Here is a 26,999-nt window from a genome sequence, read left to right on the forward strand (position 1 = left end):
GATTCAGTGCTATGGGAGACCTGTTTGATGTTTTTATTTTTATACAGGGGTCTAAGAATTTGTTTGGGGAGATTTTGTGCCATATATCCTCTTTCTTCTCTACTTGCTCTGTTGATTCTTTCCAATTAATCATATATAATATATATCATTTTATAATCATATTTTATTATATATACATATACAGACATACCATGTTCTCCTGGTTCTGCTCATTTCATTTGCTATCAGTTCATGTGAATCTTTGTAGATGGGACTTTCTGCATTGAAGAAAGGTAGAGGAATCATATGATATGGAGGTAAGGAGGGAGACTACTCTCAGCACTAGGAACAATCTGTGAAAAGTCAAGGTGGTATAGATGGAATGCCAAGTATATGAATAGAAAGTAGACCTGTTTGTCTGGATCACTTACAGGGGTATGCTGGAGCCAGAAGCAACCAGAGAGCTTAAAATATGTGGGTGTGTGTGTGCTCACATATGAATGTGTGTATACATAATACATAAATATGGTTTGTGCATAGCTGTACATGCAGGCACATGTATGTGTACATATACATATATGTGTGTGTATGTAAGTATATACATATATGTATGTGTACACACATATACATACACATGACTATTTTCATGTTGGCTCCATTAGATGGAGAGCTCCTTCAGAATAGTATTTGCCTTTCTTTGGATCCTTGTTACTTAGCATAGTGACTGGCACACTGCAGATACCTAATAAATGCCTGTTGACTTGAAATAGTAGCTCTTGGGAATGAAAGTGGAGAATGCAATGAAAAGTTTTCTATGGTATAATTTTCCATTGTTTTCAATTTCTTATTTTACCACAGTGATTTTAACATTAATAGTGTTTTTGTGTCAAAGAATCCCAGCTACATTGACCTTCAAGTTACTAAATGGGTAATTGTGTCTGTAATTTTCTTGGTTGCTTTTTACTAATGTATCTCAGAACTATATATATAGTCTCAGAGTACTGTTTTTTTCTGTATAAATCTTTCAGTCTCATAGATAGATTGGTTGTTGTCCTTCATCTTCAAAGAGGATCAAAATGACATCACCATGATAAAGTGAAATTTCAGTGTGTCCAACTGTGGCTGATCAAACCAATATGAGCTCAGGATGCTCTACCACAGGTTGGGCACAGATAGTCCATTTGAATATTTGGGCTGGATGTCCCAAATGTGTGCATTCTGCGTTTACTTTGTGCTGTCTCAGTTCTGCTTTGCTCAGAGAGCACAGCACCCTTTTCGTTGTGAGCACGCCATGCTGAGTGGTCCTGTGCCACTGTCCCCCATGTTGCACAGTCAAATCCAAAGTTCCTGAAAGAGACCTTGAGAGTGTCCTTGTATTGTTTCTTCTGGTCACCATGTGATGGTGCCTGCCCCATGCAAGTTCTCCATAAAATAGTCTTTTTGGCATATTTTGCATTCAAGCACTGTGGCAAGCCCATCAGAGTTGTGCTCTCTGAAGCATAGTTTGAATACTTGGCAGTACAGCTCAAGCAAGGACCTCAGTGTCTGGCACCTTATCCTACCAAGTAATCCTCAGAATCTTCCTAAGACAGTTCAAATGGAAGAGATTCAGTTTTTTGGCATGGCTCTGGTAGACTGTCCATGTTTCACAAGCATATAGCAATGAGGTCAGCACAACGACTGTCTAATACCTCTTCTCTCCCAAACTTTTCTTTGAAGCCTCCCAAACACTGAGCTAGCTCTGACAATGCATGTGTCAACCTCATTGTCAATGTGTACATCCCTGGAAAGTACACTACCAAGGTAAGTGAACTTATCCACAGCATTCAAAACTTCTCCAATTGTTGCAGCTGATGGTTCCACATATGGATGGTGTGGTGGTGGCTGATGGAGCATGTGTGTTTTCTTGGTGTTAATTATTAGACCAAAATTAGCACAGGTAGCAAAGAACTGATCCATACTTCTCTGGAAATTTTGACATAATTTTCCATAAGCCCTAACAACTAACGGTATCAAAGACCTTGGTCAGATCTACAAATGTTGTGTACAGACCTCTGTTCTGCTCCTGGCATTTCTCCTGGAGTTGTCAAGCAGCAAACACCATATCTACTGTTCCTTGGCCCTTTTTGAAGCCACACTGATTCTCAGGTATATGGCCATCTTCCAGGTGAATGATCAGCCTATCAAGGAGAACTCTAGCAAGAACTTTGCCAGCAATGACTAAGAGAGAGACACACCCCACCCACCCCACCCCCCCCGCACCGTGATTGTCACAGGACAATCTATCCCCTTTACCTTTATAGAGATGGACAATGGAGGCATCCTCGAATTCCTGGGGGATAACCTCTTCTTGCCATATAACCTGGAAAATTTCAGTCAGCTTTTGTATGAGCAATGGTCCCCCAACCTTGTAAATCTCAGTTGGAATAGAATCAGAACCAGGTGCTTTGTCACATGAAAGGGGCCTAATGGCCCCCAAAACATCTTCTTCAGTTGGAAGTTCAGTTAAGGAGGGATTAACTTCAACCTGAGGTAAATGGTCAATGGCCTCAGCATTGATTGATGATGGTCTGTTGAGAACACCATGGAAATGTTCAGAGCATCTCTCTAGGATCATGTCCTTATCACTGATCAACATGGCTCCATCAGCACTGAGTAGTTGTGATGCACCATAGGTTTTAGGTCCATAAATAGCTTTCAGGGAATCATAAAAGTGCTTTGGATTGTTACTATCAGCATAAAACTGAATTTCATCTGCCTTCTTACTGAGCCAAGAATCCTGCATCTCTCTGAGTTTTGCTTGTACTTTGCTTTTGATGGAATTAAATGCTATCTTCTTAGAGGTGGATGAACTATCCTGCTGGTAAATCCTGTGAAGTTCATGTTTTTCATTTAGCAGCTTCTGAATTTCCCCATCATTTTCATTAAACCAGTCTTGGTGTTAGTGAGTGTTCTGACCCAGATGAGCAAATGCGGTGCTGTACACCAAATCTCTGAATGCTGCCCACTCCTTTTATGCTCCACTGCTGACAGCTGTGTGTTGGCTCAACTTTCCCTCCAAGTCAGCCACAAACTGTTCACGCTCAGAGAAGAGCTCTAACTTGTTGACAATTCTTCTGGTAGTCATTTTGTCTTGGGGGAGGTGCTGTTGATGAATATGAATATTTAGCTTGGAAAGGATAAGTTTATGATCAGTCCAGCACTCTGCACCACACATTGCCTTTGTCACTCTCACATCTTGTCTGTCTCTTCCTCTTACAATCGCATAGTCTATTAGATGCAAATGTTTGCTGCAAGGGTACATTCATGAAGTTTTATTGTGTTTAGGCAAACAGAAGACAGTGTTGGTGATGAGAAGATCATGTGATGCACAAGTCTTCAGCAGTAAATGACCATTGCTGTTGCTGTTTCCAACTCCATTCCTCCCTAGGGCTCCCTGTCAAGTCTGGTAGTCTAAGTCTACTCTAGCATTACAGTTGCCCAGAATTATGAGCTTGTCCTCTTTTGGCATATTGCTGATAAGGGTCTCTAGGTCTTCATGAAATTTTTCTTTGACTTCATCAGTTTGTCATTGTGGGTGCATAGGCACTGATGATGGTGACATGGTGTTTCCTGTGTGTGGCAATTGCATTGTCATGAGCCTGTCATTCAATCATTTTGGCAGGCATACTAGCTTGCTGATTAGATTAGTTTTGATTGCAAAACCCACACCAGCTTCACAGAGCTCCCCTTCACTGTGTCAACTCCAGAAAAAGGTGTATCCAGCTCCAACTTCAGTAAGCTGACCTTCATTTGCCAACCTTGTTTCACTCAGGGCTTGAATGGATGTGATACCTGTTGAGTGCTCTTGCAACAAGAGCAGTTCTTCTTTTAGATAGATAGATAGATAGATAGATAGATAGATAGATAGATAGATAGATAGATAGATAGACAGACAGACAGATAGACAGACAGACAGACAGATAAAGTACAAAGAAAATTCTAATACTCCAGTGATTCAAATTGGAACCCATGATTGCCATCCATCTTATGTGAACTCTTGTCCATATCCTCCTACATGGGGTCCACCCAATGTATTGATGTACTTTTTCACAGTATTTTGCTGTTATATGGCTAGCAGGAAAGTAGAACAGCCTGTTTTTGTCCTCTACTCTCACTATATGATGAGTCTATTTTGTCTTATCTTGTAATAAAGCACTTTTTATTACTTCCACAACATAATTCTTTGTAACATAGTATAGACAAATGTCTTCTTTTGAACACTTCTCCATTGTCCTTTGGACAAGTCTTAGCTCCAGTTCTTTGCAAACTGGCTTCTTAGCTTTGTATCTCTTGATTAAGTCAAATTCAAATTCCTAGGCTAAATGTTTGGTTTCATTAGCTTAGGCGGTGCTGTGGATTGGGACCTGGGGCTGGAATCAGGAAGACCTGAGTTCAATTTTAGCCCTAGACACTTAGGACCTGGACAAGTTACTTAACCTCTGCCTGCCAGTTTCCTCTACTATAAAATATGTATGATAATAGCATTTGCCTCAGGGATGTTGTAAGGACCGAATGAGATAATATACGTAAAGTACGAAGCACAGTTTCTAGAACATAGTAGGCCCTCCATAAAGCTTTTCCTTCCTGATTTCCTTCCATTCTTACATTGTCCTTTCCTTCTTTTCTTCCCTCTATCCTTTCATTTCTTTATTCCTCTTCCCTTTTTTCTCTTCCTTCCTATCTTGCCTAACTATATACTCACCCTTTTGTTTTGTTTTTGTCCTTTGTTGCTGAAGAAGACCACGCCATCAGAGAAATGATGACATGACTTGCACTTGACTTTGTTTTGAGGGAGGGAGGGCTGTGCAGATCACCAGCCTCACTTCTCCTCCAGAGCCATCTGAATCCAATGACCAGACATTTGTCAGGATGACTGGAGATGACCCAGGATGCAGTGGGAGATCTTGGGCCCTTTAGGTGAAGGTCATTAGGGTGAGGCAACGCCCATTCATTAAGTAGGTCTGTTTAAGAGGTAGCCAGGGCATGGCCCCTTTAATGAGGCAAAGAAAAAGAAAGACACCAGGCTGGGAGGGAAACAGCAACAGTTACTATCAATAATCACTGCAAAGCTAGGAGGGACCAGAAGAGCCTTAGGTAGGGGTCCATTGGCGTCTCAGTTTCAGAGTACAGTGGGTTGAAGGTTTTTGGAAAGGACAGATAAGGATAGAACAGGAGAGGGGAGGGGAAGGAGAGGGAGGGAAGGGAAAGGGAGGGAAGGGAGGGAAGGGAAGGAGCCAGTAAAACTCAAGTCAACTGGGCGTCTTTTGGCCATCCAAATTTACCTTCCTTTGGAGAGGAGAAGGAAGGGGAGGGGGAGGCAGACAGGAGAGGAGGAGTTGAGTTACCCAGCTAACTGGCTCCCCATTCAGAGAAATGATGATATGACTTGCACTTGACTTTGTTGTGAGAGAGGGCTGTGCAGGTCACCAGCCTCACTTCTCCTCCAGAGCCATCTCTTACCCTATATATTCACCCTAGTCACAAAGGAAATGGTGAAATAGTAAAGTAAACGGTAAAGTCAACTTTTCATCTATGTTCATAGAGTTTTTGATTTGTAGATTATTTGTGGTCTTCATTCACTGCCCACCTCACTGTTGTCACTGATAGCAGGACTATTTTAGAAAGATATTGTTGCCAGCAAGAGAGGGAATAATCAGGTGTGTGTCTCTGGGTATGTTAGATGACATTTCAAAGTCTAATAATGCAACACACCAGAAAATTTCTGAATGAGTTCATCTTAACTTCTTTTCTACACCTATGAGGATAATTGAGAGCTTTGTACTACTCTTTGTTCATAAAGCTAACAAATCTGACCCACTATAAGTAGAAAATATACTCTGAAAGGTTTTTAGAGAATATTAACAGATTTGTCCTGATCCATTCCTCTATCCTTTTACTAAGTAGTTTAATGTGATAGCGAACATAGGGAATATACTCCTAGGTTGCACTGGGAGAGTTAAGGTTCTTAACCTTATTTGTGTCATGAACCCCTTAGGCAGGCTAGTGAAGCTCTATGGAACCCTTTTGAACATAATGTTTTTTAAATGTTCAAACAGTACTTTGGATATCAAAAGCAATTGATTATATTTAAATACAGTTATTAAAGTATTTTAAGTGAACAGAACCAGTAGAACATTGTACACAGTAATAGCAATATTGCACCACGAAAAATTGTAAATGATTTTTCTCAGCAATACAATGATCCAAGACAGCCCCAAAGGACTCATGATGAAAAATGCTGCCTCTAGAGGAAGAACTGATGTCTGACTATAGACTGAAACAAACTATTTCCTTCCTTCCTTCCTTCCTTCCTTCCTTCCTTCCTTCCTTCCTTCCTCCTCCTCCTCCTCCTCCTCCTCCTTCTCCTCCTCCTCCTCCTTCTTCTTCTTCTTCTTCTTCTTCTTCTTCTTCTTCTTCTTCTTATTATTATTATTATTATTATTATTATTATTATTATTATTATTATTATTATTATTATTATTATCTCTCTGTCTCTCTCTCTTCCTCTCTCTCTCTCTTCCCCCTTTCCTCTCTCCCTCTTTCTGAGTCTTCTTGCACAAAATGACTACTATGGAAATTTTTACATGATTGTACATGTATAACCTCTACCATATTGCTTATCATCACAGGGAGGGGAAAGAAGGAGAAATAGAATTAAGAATCCAAAACTTAAAAAAAAAACAAATGCTAAAAATTGTTTTTTACAAGTAATTGGAGAGAAAATAAAATATTATTAAAAAACTAAACTAATATGAGGAATGACTCAGTGGAAATACACTTGCACACAATACACACACATAAATACACACATGACCAAAAAAGTTTATCTTCATCTTAAAGGAGAAATGTTTGAAACCTAGACTACAAGAGGAATAATTAAAGAAATTAGTGCTTTAGCCTGAAAAGGAGAATTAAAGAGACAATACCAATATTTACATGTTTGAAGGACTTTTCTGTGGATAGAGGATTTGATTTATTCGGTGAATTTCCATGGCCCTAAGCTAGGATCAATACCTAGAAGACAGAACAACAGATTTGGACTCTAATACTTTTCTAAGAATACAAGCTGTTCCTAAAATAGAATGGACCAATTCATGACATAACGCAGATGGAATATGGAAAACAAGCCTTGGAGACAGGATGACCCGAATTCAAGTTCTCCCCCTGAGATACTGGCTCAGTGTCTGAAATTTGAGACAGTACAGACAAATCATTTAGCCTCACAGTGCCCTTCACTGCAACATACCTTATCTCACAGCTCTCCAAGGCAATTTATGGATCTCGATTTCCAGAAAGAATTTTCTCACCGAAGGTTCCCTATATTATTGACTTCACAGGTCTGTTTCCCACCACCTTAAAAAAGTGCATTCCCTTTTACTATTTATTTTCAAGTTGACCCTAGATGATTACTGCCAGGAATATTGCACAGGAGATTCCTGAAATTAGACTAGATGACCTGTAAGCTGCTTTCCAGTTTTCAGATACTATAATTATGAAAAGAAAATTTGGACCAGTACTATATTTGGAGTCAGAGCTGGTATGGTCTGGGGCAAATGTACTTAGGGCCCACTATATATATGGTACTTCAAGAAGAGACTGGATGGACATGGCCTTGAAGGGAAGGACACCTGAGCTGAAATTCTTTCTCAGACACTAGCTATGTAATGTTGGGCAAGTCATTTAGCCTCTTATAGCTTCATTTTTCTCATCTGTAAATGGGGAAAATTACAACCCCTACATTCCAGGGTTCTGGCAAGGGTCAAATGAGATAGCAGGTAGTAAACTTTGCAATCCTCACAGCATTATTTAAATGTTTGCTTCTATTGCTATTACTAAGGCACTTCACCTCTCTGAGCCTCAGTTTCCTCACCTTTCCAAAAATGGTGTTGGATCAATTGACCTTGGGTACCCAAATCTCTGATCCTATGTAGTTATAAGAATGCTGAGGTTGGGTAACTGGGGTATATCTAAAATGAGCTGGAAGAAAATGAAGAAATCTTCTCATCTAATTTATGAGGAAATATCTGTCTTAGACCTTTGATCTTTATGGTTGTAAAAAATCATCTCCTGGATAGTATTATTGGGAACTAGTGTGAATTGATCCATGTAATGGAATCAATGAAACGCTTAGGATATGATGTAATGGGATCTTACAGATTACTGCTAAGGCTCATGCTTTCATTTGCTTTGCTGTTTTTCACCCTTTTTGAATTAATCTAGGCCAGTGCATCAATCATTTAGCACCATAGAAATAAAGAATTAAAAGAGTGGTGATGATGCCTTTTGTAGTTAATCTACTTAAAGTAAATTGTTCAAATTCTGTATATATGGACAGATGCCATGGATAATTCATGATCCCTGTATCTCTAATTAATATGAAGAGGCTTGGAAGAGGCTTGTCAACAGAGAGCGGTAAACATTGTTGTGTATATGAAATTAGTCACACCACCATTAGATACTGAAAGCTAAATGGAGGAGGTGCAGTGAATTACTTTAACTTCACAGTGTCTCCTAAATATCTAGAAACTCAGAGAAGGAAAAATGAAGCAAGGGTAACATATTACATGTACGCAGAGCACACTGTACTATCTACCATGGTGACCTTGGGAGTAGATAGAAAAGTGTCTCTATCTCTCACTAAAGTTGAATTTAGTTCAAAACACCTGGTGATAGGGTGAGTTTGACATATATTTCTAATCTCAAACATCCCCACAGTTTGCCTTAGTAGGTTCAGTCAAGCTACTTTTTTTTTTCTTTTAGTTCAGTCAGTAAGATCGTGCCCAACCTTCTGGCTGACACAGATGTGTATTAACTCGAGAGCAAATGTGGCCAAGATATATTAGGATCCTCAGTAGATGTTATAGAAATCAGAATGGATTACTCAGTGGGGCGTATTAAAGTATTTCTAAAAGGCAAGCACATGTTCATTGGGAGCCAAGGAAGGAAAGTTTCCTATCAAATGAGTTTACATTTTTGGAAGTAACGTTTAGAGAGAAATGCCTGTGATGAGAGGCAGCATGGTATGGTGGAAAGGGCATGAATTTGGAGTCATAATAACTGGTTCAAACTTCCCCTCTAACACTTTTTAGCTGAACCCTTATACATGTCTCTGGACTTTAGTGTCTCCACCTGTGAAATGAAGGGACTGAACTAGAAGGCATTGCAGGTGCCTTCCAACTCTAAATCTATGATTTCGCTTGCAGCTTCAGATGTGATGATAATGATGAAGCAAGATGTTTACTTCCAAGTTCAGATTGTTATTTTTCTATCTATGCAACTATTTTCAAAGTGGATGGAAAAAAGAATAAAACCTATGATTTTATCTTTGGGAGTAACTGTTGGTTGTGGAAATTTCCTGTACTTTTTAACTGTCTTAGCATTTTATAGTTTTGATTGAGGCATTGAGAACTTAAGTGACTTTCCCCTGATCAAGGGCTAGTGATGTGTTAGAAGCCAGATCTGAACCTAGGTCTGAATGATTCTAATATTGTTACATCCACGATGCTATAAACATAATAAATTTGAAATTTGAAAGATGGAAGTTTCTTTTTTCTTAATTCCCTTTTCTTTTTATATTTTTAAGTAACAATTGGGTATAAGTTAGAATAATATTAATAACCCATTGACCATTATTAAATGCTCTAAAATATAATTTCTTGGTTTAGATTTCATAGTACTGAGACTTTCATTCAGTTAGATACAGATTAACCCCTTTTCTTTGGCCTATGGTTGAAAAAAATGTTGTTTTTGTTGTCATTGTTTTTTTTAAATTTTTTAAAGGCCAGAGAAAATTAAAAAGTTCTTTTAAGTACCTCATGATCACAGTAGAGAACATATTCTTTTTTATTTAAAGGTTCTGACACTTCTAAATACCTGCCTAGTGGGCCAGAACTACAAAGCATGGAAGCAGTATTTGTCACAATGTGTATGTTTCTTACCAACATTTTTATTTTCTGGAGGGTGCTTCCAAGTGTTCAGCAGAGGATATAAAAAAGATGTCTTTGGGCTTCTGTATTTTCTTAACTTATATAAGACGCTTCTGGAAATGGAGCTGGTGACTACTGCTTCACTGAACAGAATATACTTATAGCTAAGAGGGATCAAGGGCTAGTCTTCCATGTTGTACATACACGAGATGGGATGTGAAATTAATTCCACTATTGAGGAAGGGAGGGTTGGAGAAAGGTTTTTGTCACAATACATAAAGATCTCAAACAGGAGGTATTGTCTATCCTGTCCCGTTTCCCAGAAGCAATGGGACATGTTAAGAGTGTGTCTTTTTTAACATCTGCTTTGCTCTTAATTCATTTTGCCAGCATCTTTAATTTAGGGTGACAGCAGCCTCTTAGGCCCTGGACACCATCACTCTTGGTAACAAAACACTGTTGTGTGAGGGACATTCTCCTCCACAGCTGTTTGGAGGCAAGTCTCAGCAGCATTGCTGTAGCTGGTGAAACTAAAGGAATTAGGCTGACATCTCCCTCTCTCCTTGTCTTTTGCAGCCGGTGCTACATATATCTTTGGGAAAAGTGGAGGCCTCATACTCTACACCTGGCCTGCAAATGACAGACCCAGCACTCGCTCAGATCGCCTCGCTGTGGGCTTCAGCACGACGGTGAAGGATGGCATCCTGGTTCGAATTGACAGTGCTCCAGGGCTCGGTGATTTCCTCCAGCTTCACATAGTGAGTAATGGAGCTCAGCTTGGATATGCTTGTACCTCAAACTTTCTCTGTTTCTGTAGTGTAGACAGACACAATGGACTATTCTAGACATGTGCAACAAGTACGTGCTTATAAAAAGTAACCTTTGATGCCGTGCTAGCACTATCCTGGTGATACAGGTGTATTCAGTCTCATAGGCTTTGGCATTGGTACTAGGGGAGCTGTTGACAGGAGGCAGTTGGCTCTCTGACTCTGCTGTGCTCTGACTCTGCCATAGTGCAACTGTCAAAGAGTTTGGTCCACTGTGTTCCTTCTCATCTTTGATGATAGCCCAGCTTTTGATCACCCACCAGCAATCTAGTTTGTGTGTTGTATAAATAAAGGAAAATCATGAATGGGTTTCTTAATAGTCCCAGGTGCAAATAGAATGGGAGATTTGAATATTAAAGTTCCTTCAGTTTGTTGTCTTTTTGGAGATTTTTTTTCAAGAATGAAAGGTATGGTGAAAAATGATAACCAAAAGGGAAGGAAAACACCAAGCTTGTTCTAGGACTTGTGTCTATAAGCCAAATGAGCATTTACACTTAGCTATTTGACACCATGTGGACTGAGTGCAATTCTAGAAAATTTAAATGATTTGGGGCGGAAAATTGCCATGCTATGATGATAGAAAGTATTTTTATAGCAACAATTAACCCATTTTATAGCTTGTGCAGTCTGGAAAAAAATGTAGGCTAAGAAAGGATATGATTCTCATCTATAAGTACCTAAGTGCAGTTACCAAGAGTGAGGAGAGGAATTGTTCTCATTAGTTAGCAATGACAAGGCTAGAAAGAATGGATTTAATTTGGAACAATAAAAGTTCAGTTTTAAATAGCAGGAAAAAAGAAAGCAGTTAAGAGAAAAAGATCAACTGGGGAATGCAGCCAACCTCTGAAAGAAAGAAAGTAATCAGATTTACCTAGAAAAATCTGAGGCAGAGGCATGGTCTTTGGAAAAAATCAAGAGTTTTGATGAGATCATTGCTTGCCTGGCATTCAAAGGTGGATGTCTTAGGTTAAGGAGGCTACAACTTCAGCTATGGCTACTAAAGTGTCTTTCGAGCAGCTGTTATTTCAGGTAACAGGGAAAGTGAACAATTTACCATCCTGATTCCCCTGGCTGATAGCGTTCTCACTTCACTCTGAACCAGAGCCCAGGCAGAATGCCAGGCAGATCTTGGGAGGAGAGAAGGAATGGTTAGAGATGATAACTTTAAAATCATGGAAGCTAGCCCTAGAGTCCAACTACAAAAGCTTAGGTTTCTTTCCTGTTTCCCCCACCCTTTCTTCTGTCTGCGCATTATAGTGACACTGTCCACCTGCTCTTAAGAACTCTTAAAAATGAAGTTAAAGTGAGAAGGAGAAATCAAACTATGTTTACCATAGCATTTGCCTCAGGACCCAGCCCAGGGTTCTGCACACAGTAGAAACTTTCTAAATCTTCGTTATATAGTATTTTTCAAGACATAATTAATATACAGTTTGCCCCCGCATGTAGCACAGTATAAATATACATGCAAATAGTAGGCATTCACTAAGATGTCTTGTGCTTTGCTTCTGTGAATAAAACCACATTTTGCAAATCTAAGTCCTAATATTTAAAAAGTTATATGAGTTGGAAGGCAGTGTAACACATTTTGATTGATTTATGGTCATTGCAAGCTTCATACCAGCAGTAGTTCCCTTTCATTCTCATGATTTATTATTTTTTAGCGTGGCTAACTGAAAACAATATGACTTAGGGCTGCCATGTAACAAGTAATTAGTCCATGACCTGAAACCTTTTAATGATAGGGTATTGGTAACTAACTTCATCCATTTCTACAGACATACGCACTGTATAGATAATCTCCATTCAGATACATGCTTAAGAGAAAGGCTTTGTTGCCCTGTGTGAAACTGGAAGCCCCACTAACCATTTTAGCTTGGATTTTCAGCTGACAGTGATGGTCCCAAAGTGACATTGGATGATAGGCTTCAGAACTCAAAGGAAACTTAAAGGCCATCTAATCCAAACCCCTCATTTTACAGATGAGGGTACTGTAAAATGAGGAGGTTGAACTACATGATCTGTAAGGTCTCTTTCAACTCTAAATTCAATGATCTTATGACATGAAAGTATGAAGAACTGCTAAGAGAGGCAAGAACATTGCTCAAAATTGCAGCCTTGCTATAATTATCATTGGTGTAATTGATGGGTAGATGTTTTCAATTTTTTTGAGCATAAAGGCTGAATTTGTGATTTCATCAGTATAAGAAACTCCTGGATTCAGAAATTCCCTCTTCCAGTCAGCACTTTATTTTCAGCTTATCTAGCCATAGAGAGTTGTCTAATAGGTTAAGAGGCTTGTCCAAGGTAGCCATTTACTGTCTCCATTGTCTTGAACTTTGTTTTTGTGAATGAAACCACAATTTTCAAATCTAAGTCACAATGTTTAAATACCCCTACAAGTTAGAATGCTGTGCATAACGTATTGATTGGTTTATGTCATTTTAGCAAACAAAAATGGCCAACCATTACATATCAAAGGCAAGACGTGCACACAGATTATCCTGGTTCTCAGACACCATATGCCATGGTACCTCTGTTCATATAACATGTATAAGAGAATATATTATGTATTGTCATATTCATGCATATGGGCATAGGAGATCTGAGTATAACATGTAGACAGTATATACAAATGAGTGAATGCTATCATATTAATCATCTTGGAAGATGTAATTCCAAAAGTAGCTCAGGATAATAATAATAGCCAGCATTTGTATGACACTTTACAGACGCCGAAGGATTTTTACATGCCATGCTTCCTCTTAAGCCTACATAAAAGAATGTTTTAATCACATTCCATCCTCGCAGCAATCCTATGAGGCAGGTGATGGAAATAAGGGCATCTCTATGGCATAGTGAAGGGATGGAATGATTCACTTGGAGTCAGGAAGACTTGGGCTCAAAAACTATATAATCTTGTGCAAATCTCTTTACCTTCTGTGGTCTCCATTTTTTCCATGTTATGATGATAGTTGTAGCACTTATACTGAAAGATTGTTGTAAAAATTAAATGAGATACTGTATATGTATATTTCACAAACCTTAAAGCCCTATATACATTTGAGGTTGTAGTGATATTAGTAATATTAATAGTGGAGGAGAAAGAGGCTGACAGGCAGTAGGGAAGTACAATGTAGCAAGCATGGGACTAGGAGTCAGGAAAACCAGAGTTCAAATCTGGACTTGGACATTTACTAGTTTTGTGACATTAGAAAAGTTACTTAACCACTCCATGCCTCTATTTACTCATCTGTAACTTGGGGATAATAATACTACCTACCTCCCAGGGTTGTTATAAGGACAAATTGAGAAATTTGTGAAGTACTTTGCAAGTCTTGAAGCCCTACATATAGCACTGTATGAAGCACTTGAAGCACTGTAAGTGCTACTGCTGCAGCTGTTGCTACTACTAGTACTACTACTACCACCACTAGTATTAATAGTCCTGATATTTAATTTAATTCACGATATTTAAAAGTTCATGAGTCAGAATGCTGTGCATAACATATTGGTTAGTTTGTAATCATTTCAAAAACCAAAATAGTCCACAATAGCCGACCATTATGTGTCAGATATATAGTAGCAGTAGCAGCAGCAGCAGAAGCAGCCAGAGCAGCAGGAAAAGTAGTAATAGCAGTAGTGATGGTGGTCATGGTAGTGGTGGTGGTGGTGCTAGTGGTGTTACCCATCTTTTATAGAAAATAATATCCACCTCATTGAGTTGCTGTGTTAAATGAGATAATGTGTATAAAACATTATAAAAAGTATTGTTATTATTGTTATTACAGATGAAGAAAATGATGTTCAAAAATGTTTCATAACTTGCACCAGAACATTTAGTTATCAAATGACAGAGTCAGAACTCAAACCCAGGACTTCTAACTATAAATCCAATACTTCTCTTCCCCTCCCTCCCTATTGCCACTGTTTAAATACTTCTTGAACACTTCATTTAAAATTACTTTCAAAGCAAGTCCTACTTCTTTGCCAGTAGATTTGGTTGCTTGAAACATTAAAAAGTTATTTGGTATCAAATTTTATGTGTTTTTTTTTAATTCAAAATGAAGTAGCTATGTTTAGAAATAGCATTGATTTTCCTGTTTGCTGGACTTACTCTAAAGACAGTTCTGAAAAAAGGGGATTCTGAAATATCTCATTGTTAGCAAAGGTGCACAGTTCCCATGGAAGACAATTTCAAGGACAAAAAAACGTGATGTTAAGGCTCTTGTAGAAAAGCTTTGGGACAAGTATAGTAGAAAACAGAAAACAACGGACTTAAAAATTGACTCAGATATTCTTTAAATGCTTCTTCTTTGTCAGGTGCAATAGAGATAGCAAGTACTTGTCCTGAACAGAGTTTATTGTCTAATATTCTGCACTGAAACAAGAAGTTCGAGCACTTTTCCCGCTTAGTGAAACTTTGGTCAAGTCACTCCCTCTCTTTAGGCTTCATTTTCCTCATCTTTAAAATGAGTGGATTACAATAGATCTTATCTATAGCCCCTTCAGAGACAACATTTGTGATTTTGTTTTGGGGCTTCTCCATTTGATACTTTTCTCTCTACTTTCTCTCCCTTGGCAACTTTCTACACCCTTTTGCTTCAATAATTATTTCCACTCTGTTGCCTCCCAAATCTATCTCTTCATTCCTGACCTCTCCTCTGAGGTCCATTCCTGCATTTAAACTACTACAGAATATATCTACCTCAAAGTCTTGCCTTGACCTCAATCTCAATATATCTCCAAACTGAACTTCTCATGTTCTCTTCCAAACTAGCCATTTCTTTTAATATCCCTATTTTTTGATTGATGGCATGATGCTTTAATCTAGTCACTCAGATATGAAACCTTTAAGCCAAATTTTTTATCTTCCTTCTCCCTCACCAGCCATATTCAATGAGTTACCAGGTCTTACTGATTCTAATTCTATGCTGTCTTTTATATCTATGTCCTCCTTTGGGCAGCTAAACGTTGAAATTGACAGAGTGCTGGTACTGGTTCAAATTCAGCCTCAGATGCTTACTAGTGGTGTGATCTTGGGCAAGTCACTTAACCTGTTCACCTTATTTTCCCCCACTGTAAAAAGGAATTAATATTAGAACCTGCCACACAGAGTCATGAGGATCAAATAGACAATATTTGTAAAATGCTTAGCAACAGTGCCTGGCACATAGTAGGTGGTATATAAATGATTATTCTCTTCCTTCCCTTTCTACTTTCATCAGACCTATTAAGGTCCTTGCTAATTTTTGCTAGCTGCTATGAACTCCCTAAATAGTGTCCTTGTCTCTTTCTTCTTCCCCAATTCTTCCTCCCCCAATTCGTCAATTCACAATGATGGTAAAATGATCTTCCTAAAGTGCGTATCTGACCACATCACTCCCTTTCTTCTAAGGTAAAGATTTAATGCCCACCCTCCTTAATCTGGCACCAAGCTACCATTGCAGCCTTATTTTGTATTATCCCCCATAAGTCACTAATTGGATCACTTGTCAGTCTATTATCTTATAGTATGATATGATAACCCCTAAAACTGCCTTAGTTTGGATTCATAGAAGCATGGCTTTCTGAAGAAAGAAAGCTGTAGCCCCTCAGCCCGTTGTTGTAAATAGAGCACATTGGAGTATAATTAATAATAATAATAAACAATAGCTAGCATTTATATAGAGCCTGTTATGTGCCAGGAACTGTACTAATATTTGCAAATATTATCTTGTTTGATCCTCACAATAACCCTGTAAGGTAGATACTATTATCCTCATTTTATAGTTGAAAATAAGGCAAACAGACATTTAGTTACTTGCCCAGCATCATACAATTAGTAAGCCCTGAGGCTGAATTTGAACTCAGATCTCCCTGACGCGAATCCTAGAACTCTGTTGACATCACCACCTAGCTATGGTATTCAGTTTGGGGTGTCAGATTTAAGGAAGAATATTGGAAAGAACACAAAGGAAGCTGATCAAAATGTTAAGGAGACTCAAAACCATTACGCATAAGGATCAGTTGAACAAATAGGGATTTTTAGCTTGGAGAAGAGTTAGGAAGGACATGGTAGCCATCTTCCAATATGGAAAATGCTGTAATGTGGAAAAGGAATTGGATCTCTTTTACTGAATCTCAAAAGGTGGACCAAGGAGCAATGGAGAAAAATTGAAAGTTGGATTTAAGTTCCATTTAAGAAAAGGGCTTCCTAAAAATTAGAACTGTCCTAAAGAAGAAGCTAGGTAGCACAGTGGATGGGGTGCCGGGCCTGGAATCAGAACGACTCATCTTTGTGAGTTCAAATCTGGCCTCAGACACTTGCTATTTGTGTGACCCTGAGCAAGTCATTTAACCCTGTTTGTCTCAGTTTCCTCATTTATAAAATGAGCTGGAGAAGGAAATAGCAAACCATTCTAGTATCTCTGCCAAGAAAACCCCAAATGGGGTCAGGGAGAGTTGGACACAACTGAAAAACAATTTAACAGGAAAAGGAGAATAGGCTATCTCAACAGTCAGTCAGCTTCCCATGAGAAGATCTCTTCAGGAGTAGGTTGGATATCCATTTGAAGATTTTGAAGAAGGGCGTCCTGTTTAGACGTGGGTCAGTTTGGTTGAACCAGGGCTCTTCCACCTCTAAGATTCTCCGTTCCTATATATTTTCTCCCTCCTTTAATAAACCAATCCCTGGATTTAATATCTGAGGTTTAAGCCACGTTATACAGATCACGACAGTGACACTTCTATGAAGACTTTCTTGATTCTTGAAATCTAACCTAGACCTAACTCAGAAAGACATTTTGTATTAAAAAAAATGTGGCCTTAACAAGCCCCTGAACCTCTCAATGCTCTAGGCAAGTCTCCATGATTCTAAGTGGTGCATCTACATTGGTAGGAATAGTTTCTTCACTGGGAGTTCTCTATACCTTTGAAATCAGTCAGTCATTCAGTAAACAGTTAATAGGTGCCTATTGTATGTCAGGCACTGTGCCAAGTGCCAAGCCATTCCCTATCACTATCCACTTAGTAGATTGTAAGTCCCATGTGGGTGCAGGGATTAGGCCTTTTATCTATCCCAGTGCAAAGTGTAACACTCTATGCATAGTAGCTGCTTAACTAAGTATTCTTTGAATTGAATATAAAGATATAATCTGGTATGTCATATTATTCATCTTCATCACTCCACCCAGGTATTTTTGTGTTTTATATATACACACACATATATCTATATATCTATAGATATAAATTTTACATATATGTGAAATATACATATAAACATATATAAGAATATAAAATTTTAATTTCCCTCCAATTTTTTAAAAAATCTAAAGCAAAATGAATTAGAAATTGCTTGCTTAAAACTAGCTAATATTTTTGGTACTCTCATTTCCATGCATTATTCCCTGTGTTGATTATTCATAGCTATATTAATGAGATAACAGATAGATGATTTGTATTTGACGGGTGTAAATGAATCTTAAAGGCTGCATCACATGGATTCCCTATAGAGTGGATGCATGTGTTTTAGAAATGAGAAATCTTTTTTTCCTTACAAGACTCAGTGCTTCATTGAAATCCACTGTTCAGCAATGTACCTGCCCCACACATGTGATCAGAGTCTATTATTCTTTTACCTGTAGCAGCTGTCTCTTAGCCTTAGTATCTAGGCACTGAGGAGTTGGGGCATATTATGCTAACCCTTCTTTATACAATAGTGCCTGAAAAATGGCTGAGCTGTACCATTGAGAAGATTACCACGAAGTGTCTACTATTACTATAATAAAACTCCTGATGACCTCCTTTTCACCTCCTATAAGTAGAGGGTAGCAAAGAATAGGGAAGCAATTAGTTTCTCTTTATGTAGCTAATGCTAGGTGGAAAAAAAGACATCCTATTAGTTTCTCTGTGTTTGTAATTTATAGGAAATCCTTTTGGATTCATTTTTTAATTATGAGCCTTTCAGGCACAGTGGAAATTTATGTGCCAAGGCATCTGTTCTGTATGAGAAGAATCTGCAGCTTTCACCAGCCATATTCCCTCTAGATACTTGCTTCCAGCCTGGGAGAGCTCGAGGATGCCCCATTTAGGATGACCCTGCATTAGAAGGGCAGAAGTGCCCCCATTTCAGAAGTTTACACCCCAGAAGGCATATGTTAAGGAAGTGGTCGTTTTTAATTGGCCTGGTGATTTCCCTTTGCAGATGATGGGAAGAGAGAGTTTTAAATGGAATAATAAAGTGAGGATGGGGTAGTATCCTTTTGGCTTGCAGATTTGTCTAGGCAAATTCAAGATAAAGGGTCCAAGTTGGCAGCTGATATGTGTGATAGTCTTGAATTTTATACAAGAAGAAACTGAGTGAATAATGATTCTTCTCTCTTTACTCTTCAGTTTGAATGTTAGAAATTGTTCAATAGCCTAAGTGAATCTATATGTGTGTGTGTGTATAAACACATATATGTGTGTGTGTGTGTGTATATATATATATATATATATATATATATATATATATATATATATATATATATATAAAATTGTGTAATATATTTTATAATGTATTGCATTCAAAAAGACTCCTGAACACCTAAGGAAAGAAGATCAGGGACTCTTGTTTAAGAGAAAAGGCTATCACAGTGTACAAGAGCCAGACTGGGCTCTTTATCATGGATATTTCTCACTTTGATACTGACAACCTACCATTACCCACCAGATAGTTCTGTGGTGGGGTTAAGTGACATCTTGTTTAGTTTCATCTGTGAATATGACAGCATCATAAATTTAGAGCTAGAAGAGACCTTTGGGCTCCTCTAATACACATACACACAACACACACACACACACACACACACACACACACACACACACACACACCTCATTTCAGATAGGAAAATGAGACATTGAAATGCTGAGTACCTTGCCAGAGGTCACACAGAGAACAAGTAGCCTGGGCAGAATTTGATCCCAAGTCCTCTGATTTCAAATCAAGTGTTGTTTTCCTTCTGAACCACACTGACTTCTCTTACGATCCCATTTGATCTCTGACACATATAAATAGTCTATTTCCTATGATTACATAGGACTACATGAATGGCCAGCCTAGATACTGTATCTTGGCTGTCTTTAACTTGAATATTTATAACAAGGCAACATCTTCCAGCTCAGTCCTCAGTGGGGCTAGGTGGCAACTCTCTTAGATTATTCTGTGGATTTGGCCAGCAGCTGGATTGGATTTCATTCAGGATCTGTGTTTGGGGAACTCTCAAAAAATGAACAGAGGAACGCTGGAACTCCCAAATGTGGTGCCTGGGCCCACGTAGGGTATGGGAACAATAAAATGACAATGATGTCCGACAGGTATAATTCCATTTCCCACAGATGACTGTGCTCTGCAGGCCAGTTATAATTCCTTCCATTGCTGTTTCTTCTTAGTGACAAAGTCCTGTTTGAGTTTTCTAGGCTTAGGAGCTTTTCCAGCTCATTAGACACTTGTGTGGAGAGAGCCTGCTGGGGATTCTCTCAGCAGCTTCCAAGCTTAGATGTGCCATCTCGGCAGAGACAGAGGAGAACATGGTAGGAGGGAGCTGGAGCAGGGATTTGATGAATTGGAAGGTTTATGTAAGCCATGCTGAGATTAGGGTATTGGCCAGGGCATTTGTGAGTTGGCCTCTGTGTAACATTCCCAGGTTACTTCTATTGTAATCTCTTAGCCTTTTTCGCCCCTACATGGTACTTGTGATTTCTTGATGTTAAACTTTCATTTGCCCATTGCACTTAACTGGGTATCCAGATATTGATTAATCTATAGTAAGCAAGGGGATGTCATGAAATGATAAATAGTTCAGTTTGAAAAACCATTTTTGGCATGCCTACTATGTGTCCAACACTGTTTTGGAACCAATCCTAGATACTGTAAAAATTTCTCATTACGGTATTCAAGGCTTTCCACAAATTAGCTCCACCAACCATCCAGTCTTTTCTCAGTCAACATGATTTCATGTCTTCTATTTTCTAATGAACCTGAACTCTTTTTCTCTCATTCTGATCTCATCCTCTCCCATCTCTCTGTTTTTTCTTTTCACTTTTCCCCCTGCTTAGAAGGCTTTTTCTGCCGAACATCTCTTTTTTAGTTTTTGAAGGCTCTTCCTGCCTTTTATGTCTAACTGTGATACCACCTCCTCTATGAAGTCTTCTATGACATCCTCATCCCCACGAGAAAGTAATCTCCTCTCCACTTTTCTTGTAGCATTTTGTCTGACCCTTTAATGCAATTCCTAGGGCATGGTAAACACTTAATAAATGCTTGTTGACTGACTGCTTGAATATCTTGCTAAGGTCCCTTTAAATTCTCTATATCTATGAGCCTATCTCTACTGGTAGAGAGAATTCCCATACTGAGAATATTTTACACTGGTAAAAATCACAAGTATAAATGATAAGTAAATGAATGGATAAATAAATGTTTGACAAATTTGAAGACTCCTTTTCACATTCAAAAGTAGTTGAGGTCACTAGGACTACAGTTAGGACTCTAGATGATTCCTTTATTATGTCTTAGAGGACTTGGTTTATCTATGGAAAGCAGAACAGTTATTTTATAAGGATAAGCAAATCCCCTTAATTTTCCTGAATGTCACATTACTATGCATTATTTCTCTACACAGTATTATAACCTAATTCAATCTGCTTCTTTATAACTCTTTTGCTGTAACTATTCCAAAATGGACAGAATATTCTTCCTTCAAGTCCTTTCTTTAGTTACGCAAATGAACCATAGAAAATAGATATAGTATATAGATAGATAAGTAGATGTGTGTGTGTGTGTGTGTGTATTTCACATTGTGCTGTGGGTATTTCTATTTTTTTTAAGTTACAGTGGGACAGGGGTAGAATATTGCTAGATATAATATTAGGAAAATATTTCGGAAACATGATGAACCAAAATCTTGGACCAGAGGATTTGGTTTCTACCTGCGTATTATTGATTTATGGCAGATAAGAGCATTGTTAAATTATGCTAGCACAATTTAAATCTCATCGTGCACAACCATATTTTATAGACATCAGTGACTGTTACTGGAAGAATAGGTTACAAATTTGATGGCAAATGCAGTCATTTTGGAGATTTCTTATGCCACTAAATATCATAGAGATTCAGAAAGGTTGGTTGTAAATAGGATATATAAAATCAGAAGAAGTTTTTGATGATGGAATAATGGAAATTGAAGATGAAGAATGACCCAGGTGAAAGATTTTTATCATAGTTAGCTAACTAAGAAAATGAAGGTCAATGTCACCTGACACAGTACTTTGCACACAAGGATAACTTAATAAATATGTATATCTCCCTCATCATGAACACCAGCACCTCTTGAAAAGTTGTATTTATGCCTTGTTGGGAAAGTCTTAAAATATTCAGGCATGTACATTGATGGATTCTGAAAAATTAAGATTATGATAACAACACTGACTTCCAGTCATTCTTTAAAGAGTATTGCATTCCTCTGAAAATTTTTAAGTCAAATTGTTGAATTTTTTTTTTAACATATTACTCTAATTTCCCAATAACCCCTATCTTTGTGACTTTGCCTTGTATAAAGGAAAAAGTCAGCTGACATTTCAACCACATCTGATTGCACATGTAGCATTGTCTGCCTGTCTATAAAGAAGGGGAATTTATGCTTCATCATTATTCCTCTGGCATCAAAATTGGCCATTCATCACATTCTACAGAGTTCTAATGCCTTTTAATGATAATGTTCTCTATACCATCTTGGTTACTGTGTATACTGTTTTCTTTGCTGTTTTCTACACTCTGCATCATTTAATATGATTATTTCCAAGTTTCTCTGAATTCCTCATATTTGTCATCTCTCATGGCACAATTATATTCCATCGCATTTCTAGATCACAATTTGACTAGTCATTTTTCCAGCTGATTGGCACATATTTTGTTTCCAGATTTTTCTTCTACCATGAATATTTTGGTATATATAGGATGCTGACTTTTGTTTTTGCCCTCTTTATGGTAGATGTCCAGTAGTGGTGATGCTGGATTGAAAGTCCACCTCATAACTTTTCTCAAATAATACCAAATTATTTTTCCAAAAGATTAGACAAGTTTACTTTTTTACTAATAGCCTATTGGCCACAGCCCCTGCGATATCAACTCGTTTCATCTTTTATCAGTTTTGACAATTTTCTCTAATAAAGTGCCTTCTGTGAAAATGTTTTGAAGAGAAAAGTAATAAGGATGTTTTATCATTTCTTTTTACTGAAATTAGTGTCTTCCAAAGTTTCAAGCATGGATTGTGAATTTTACTGACTTAAAAGAAGCCTTTTACCAGTGTCTAGATATGATACTTTTGCATAAAGAGAGAGGGACATAAGATTCAAATATAAGTTTTTAAGGGATTCAGTCTGTACAGTAGGAAACAGGGCAAACCCATGTACTTTGAAGTAGATTCTATCCCTGGAATAACTATTAATGGAGAACAAGACATAACATCATTGGTTCAATGTAGTATGTCATTGACCTATAGCTTACATTGTTGCCAGTCATTACTCCAGGCTTAGTGTTTAGGGCAACCATGCAAAAAATAATACATTGACTCCCTGTAGCTAAAAATGATGAATTTTATATGCTTGGCTGTATTTAGAGGGCATGGAGGCTGAGGATATTGATAGGGGAATTCATTAGCCACCCACTCAGTGGAATCATAAGCTTAGATCCGAGCACTGCCACTGTTCCTGCTAAGCTGAGTTACTGCTTCTCTGAGAGATGGCAGAGGAAAGTGTAGGACTATATTAGCCTCAAAGATAAACTTGACAGCTAGTCCAGCAACTTCCCAATCTGAGGATGACACTTTTGGAACCAGGAGTCCCTTAAAGTCATTTAGGTAAGTTTACCTTAGTCCAACAGAGAGAGCCAGCCCTTACACCAGAGTCAGCCCATACTCATAATTATAGGAAATGGCTATCATTAAGGTCTCATTCTATTCATAGCTCTGTCACCTGTGACCATAGTCCCTTTTTTCTTGTTCAGTTTATCTTAGTCCTCACCATGTGTGCAATAGAAGAAGGGGTCATGAGTTGTTCTATGAAAAGGGTTGAGATTGATGAAGAGTCTTTCAAGCATATTCTAAGTGACTGTAATTATAACAAAGCAGTGTGGTGATCTCTTCTTTGTTATCTTTTACCAACACTGTATTCAGTCTTTCCCCATGCTGAATAATGCCTAATAGCACTTGGTGTTTTGTTCCTTTCTGGGGTTCTGGGAAGTGGGACATTGAGTTTTGGGGGAGCCATACAAGAAGATACTGATATAAGGGACATTGCTTCCAGGAATAGGGGAATGAGAGTCCTTTTGCACTCAGACCTCATTTGTAATGCTGGGTTTAGTTCTGGGAAACAGTTTGGGAAATGTATTGATAAGCTGGGGTGTCCAGAGGAGGGCAAACAGGATATTAAAGGGACTTGAGTTAATGTCATGTGATGATTGGTTAAAAGACTTAGGGATGTTTAGCTTGGAGGGTAGAGGATTTGGGATGGGGGGGAGGACATCCCAGCTGTCTTCAAGTATGTAATAGGGGGATTAGATTTATTCAGTTTGACTTGAAAGGAAAGATCCAGGAACAACAGAGAGAAGCTGGGCAGAGGCAAATTTAAGCTTTAGGTCTTGAAAAATTCCTAGTGATTAGGATTCTTAAAGTAGAATGACCTACTCCAAGCAGTGATGGCTTCCTACTCCTTGAAGGTCTTCAAGGAGAGGTTTAATGACCATTTGTTGAGTATGTTGTAATGGGGATTCCTTCTGTATAAGCTAGAATAGATGTCCACTCAGTGCTAAAGCCCTGTGATTTCAGGATTCTGTCAAAGTTGTTGAGGGACCACAAAGTTGAAGGAATGTCATGTGAGTCTGGTGGGTGGCTGATGTGACATCAGAGCAGATCCCCAAAGTGAATAGTACTGGTTAAACTGTGTGCTACCTATATATAGTCTTCTCACTATCTCCCCCATCAGGCAAGTAAGTGCCTTTTGGGATATACCTTCTTTCCCTCTCATCCTAGTTCCCAAATTTTAGGGAATAGGAAGAAAGTGCACAGTGCATAATTTAAAGTGATACTACCATTTAAAGGAGAATAAAATACTATTAAGATACAATAGAAAAAGTATGGAACTTGATGTCAAAAAAACTTAGCCTCTAATGTCCTTTTTAATTTTATATCTAGCATGATATGATAATCATATATCCTAGTATTTAGTGCCAGCTGTACCATTAACTTGCTATATGATCTCAAGTAGGTCCCTTAACATTTCTGTGCTTCAGTTTCATTGACTCATAAACTGTTAAGAGACAGACCTTGTTTTTACAGCTCTGCTTCCTTCTGTAGATTAGGAAACTGAGGTCCAGGGAGATAAAGTAATTCACTCCAGATTATACAAGTTAAGAAAAAAAGACAACTCAAAAATTTCTCCTTCTGTTTGAGGATTTTTCTGGCCTTCTCCATACTCCTAACCCACATTTTGATATTACTTTTGAAATTAATAAAAAGAATCCCAAGAGATTTATTAAGCACCTACTATGTACCAGACCCTGTGCTAAGTGCTTTTTTTTTTTTTTTATTACAAAAATCTCATTTGATTCTCACAACATCCCTGGGAGGTAAGTGCTATTATGATCCATTTTACAGTTGAGGAAACTGAGGCAGACAGAAGTTTAAGTGACTTGCCCAGTGTCACATAGCTAACAAGTGTCTGAGACCACATTTGCATTCAGATCTTCCTGACTCCAGGGTCAGCACTCTATCCAGGGCTTGTTCAATCATGCTATCGCTTTATCTTTAATATGTGGGGAGACTGTCTATTTTTTCTGCTATAAAGTTCAGTGATCCTACCTCCTCTGGTGCCTGGATTATCTCTTAGTGCTATACTTAGTTGGCAGGGCTCTTTTTAGCTCTTTGCCAGCGATCACAATTCCATGAAGCATGAGATTTGATTACCCTTATCATTATCTTAGCTTGGATAGCTGTGTATGTTATTAGCGGTCATAAAATTATCCAGCCCTTTCACAAATGCACATCACAGTACTTATAGCAGTGACCTCTTTTGATAATGAACTCTACAGGTTGGCTGTACACAGCACAGAGAAGCATTTCTTTAACTGCTGGTGCAATTCGTCTTGCAGTCCAGTCCATCTTGTTTTGTTTTGGGTAGTGGCTTTTATCTGGAGAAGTGAAGAGTTGTTTTCCCCCCACTGACAAGATAATAACTAAAACTGTGCTGCCCATGTTGCTTTGGATATCTACCCCTTTTTGCGGTCTGCTCAAATATGGTGAACTTATTAGAACATTGGTGATAGAACTTTTCTAGTAACAAAATATAATGCATAAACCTAAATCAAGCATGGAAGCAGATTTAAAGGAGATCTAAGGCAAAATTGTACTCAACTAAATTTATATTGAGTCATAAAATTCTTTAAAGGCATACACATTACTTTTTGTTTCCCAAGAACAGCATTGTGTATCTCTGGAAGACGGTTAACCCTATTTTCCTATTTCAAATACTGTCTACAAAAGAAATCTCTAATAGCTCCTTATATGGCATTGCAGTCCCAGGGATAGAGATTATGTGTCTTTACTTCAATAAAAGTCTTTTTTTTCAGATTGGGCCCCATAAGTGAAGACTGAGGTATATTCTTACATTATAATAATTCCAGCTCATTTACCTTGGTATTTAAAAGACATATCTCCCACCTCCCTGCCTTTACACTGACTGTCCCCAGTTCCTAGAATGCTGTTCCTTCTTATTTCTACCCCTTGGCTTCCCTGGATTCCTTTAAGACAATTCCAAAATTTTTCCTTCTGTTAGAGGATTTTCCTAGTTCCCTCCATACTCCTACACCACCTTTTGATTTTACTTTTGAAATGAAAAATCCCAAGAGATAAAGTTTCTGGATAATTAGTAATTAGCTTATTAATTAGTCTAGCTGGCAATAAATAATTTGATGATTGATGGTTTCTCTTCATAACCAAAGACCCCTCCCCCCCCAGTAGAGATCTTGAGAGCCTTAAATAACTTTCTGAACCTGAATGCCTTGACAAGTGAAAAATCAACCCTGATTAATGGCCATTTAATGAAGAGGCGGGCTAAAAGTCTTCAGCAACTCCTGCTGAGAACATGGCTTGAGCATGAGACTCAGCAGCCTCCACCAATCTGAGCAAGGGGAAGCCATTTCCATCTGGAC

The 26,999-nt window shown here is 38.2% G+C and overlaps 1 protein-coding gene across 1 annotated transcript in view; it reads left to right on the top strand.

The window, feature by feature from the left end:
- The window catches only part of NRXN3 (neurexin 3), a 532,333-nt gene that overhangs the window by 8,490 nt on the left and 496,844 nt on the right, over positions 1-26,999 (top strand). Inside the window, exons 2-3 of the mRNA XM_072625145.1 lie at positions 9,875-9,946; positions 10,524-10,705. Coding sequence (XP_072481246.1) covers positions 9,875-9,946; positions 10,524-10,705 — 254 coding nt within the window. The remainder of the gene's footprint in view (positions 1-9,874; positions 9,947-10,523; positions 10,706-26,999) is intronic.

Source organism: Notamacropus eugenii, chromosome 7 (genome assembly GCF_028372415.1).
Source record: "Notamacropus eugenii isolate mMacEug1 chromosome 7, mMacEug1.pri_v2, whole genome shotgun sequence".
Taxonomy (NCBI): Eukaryota; Metazoa; Chordata; class Mammalia; order Diprotodontia; family Macropodidae; genus Notamacropus; species Notamacropus eugenii.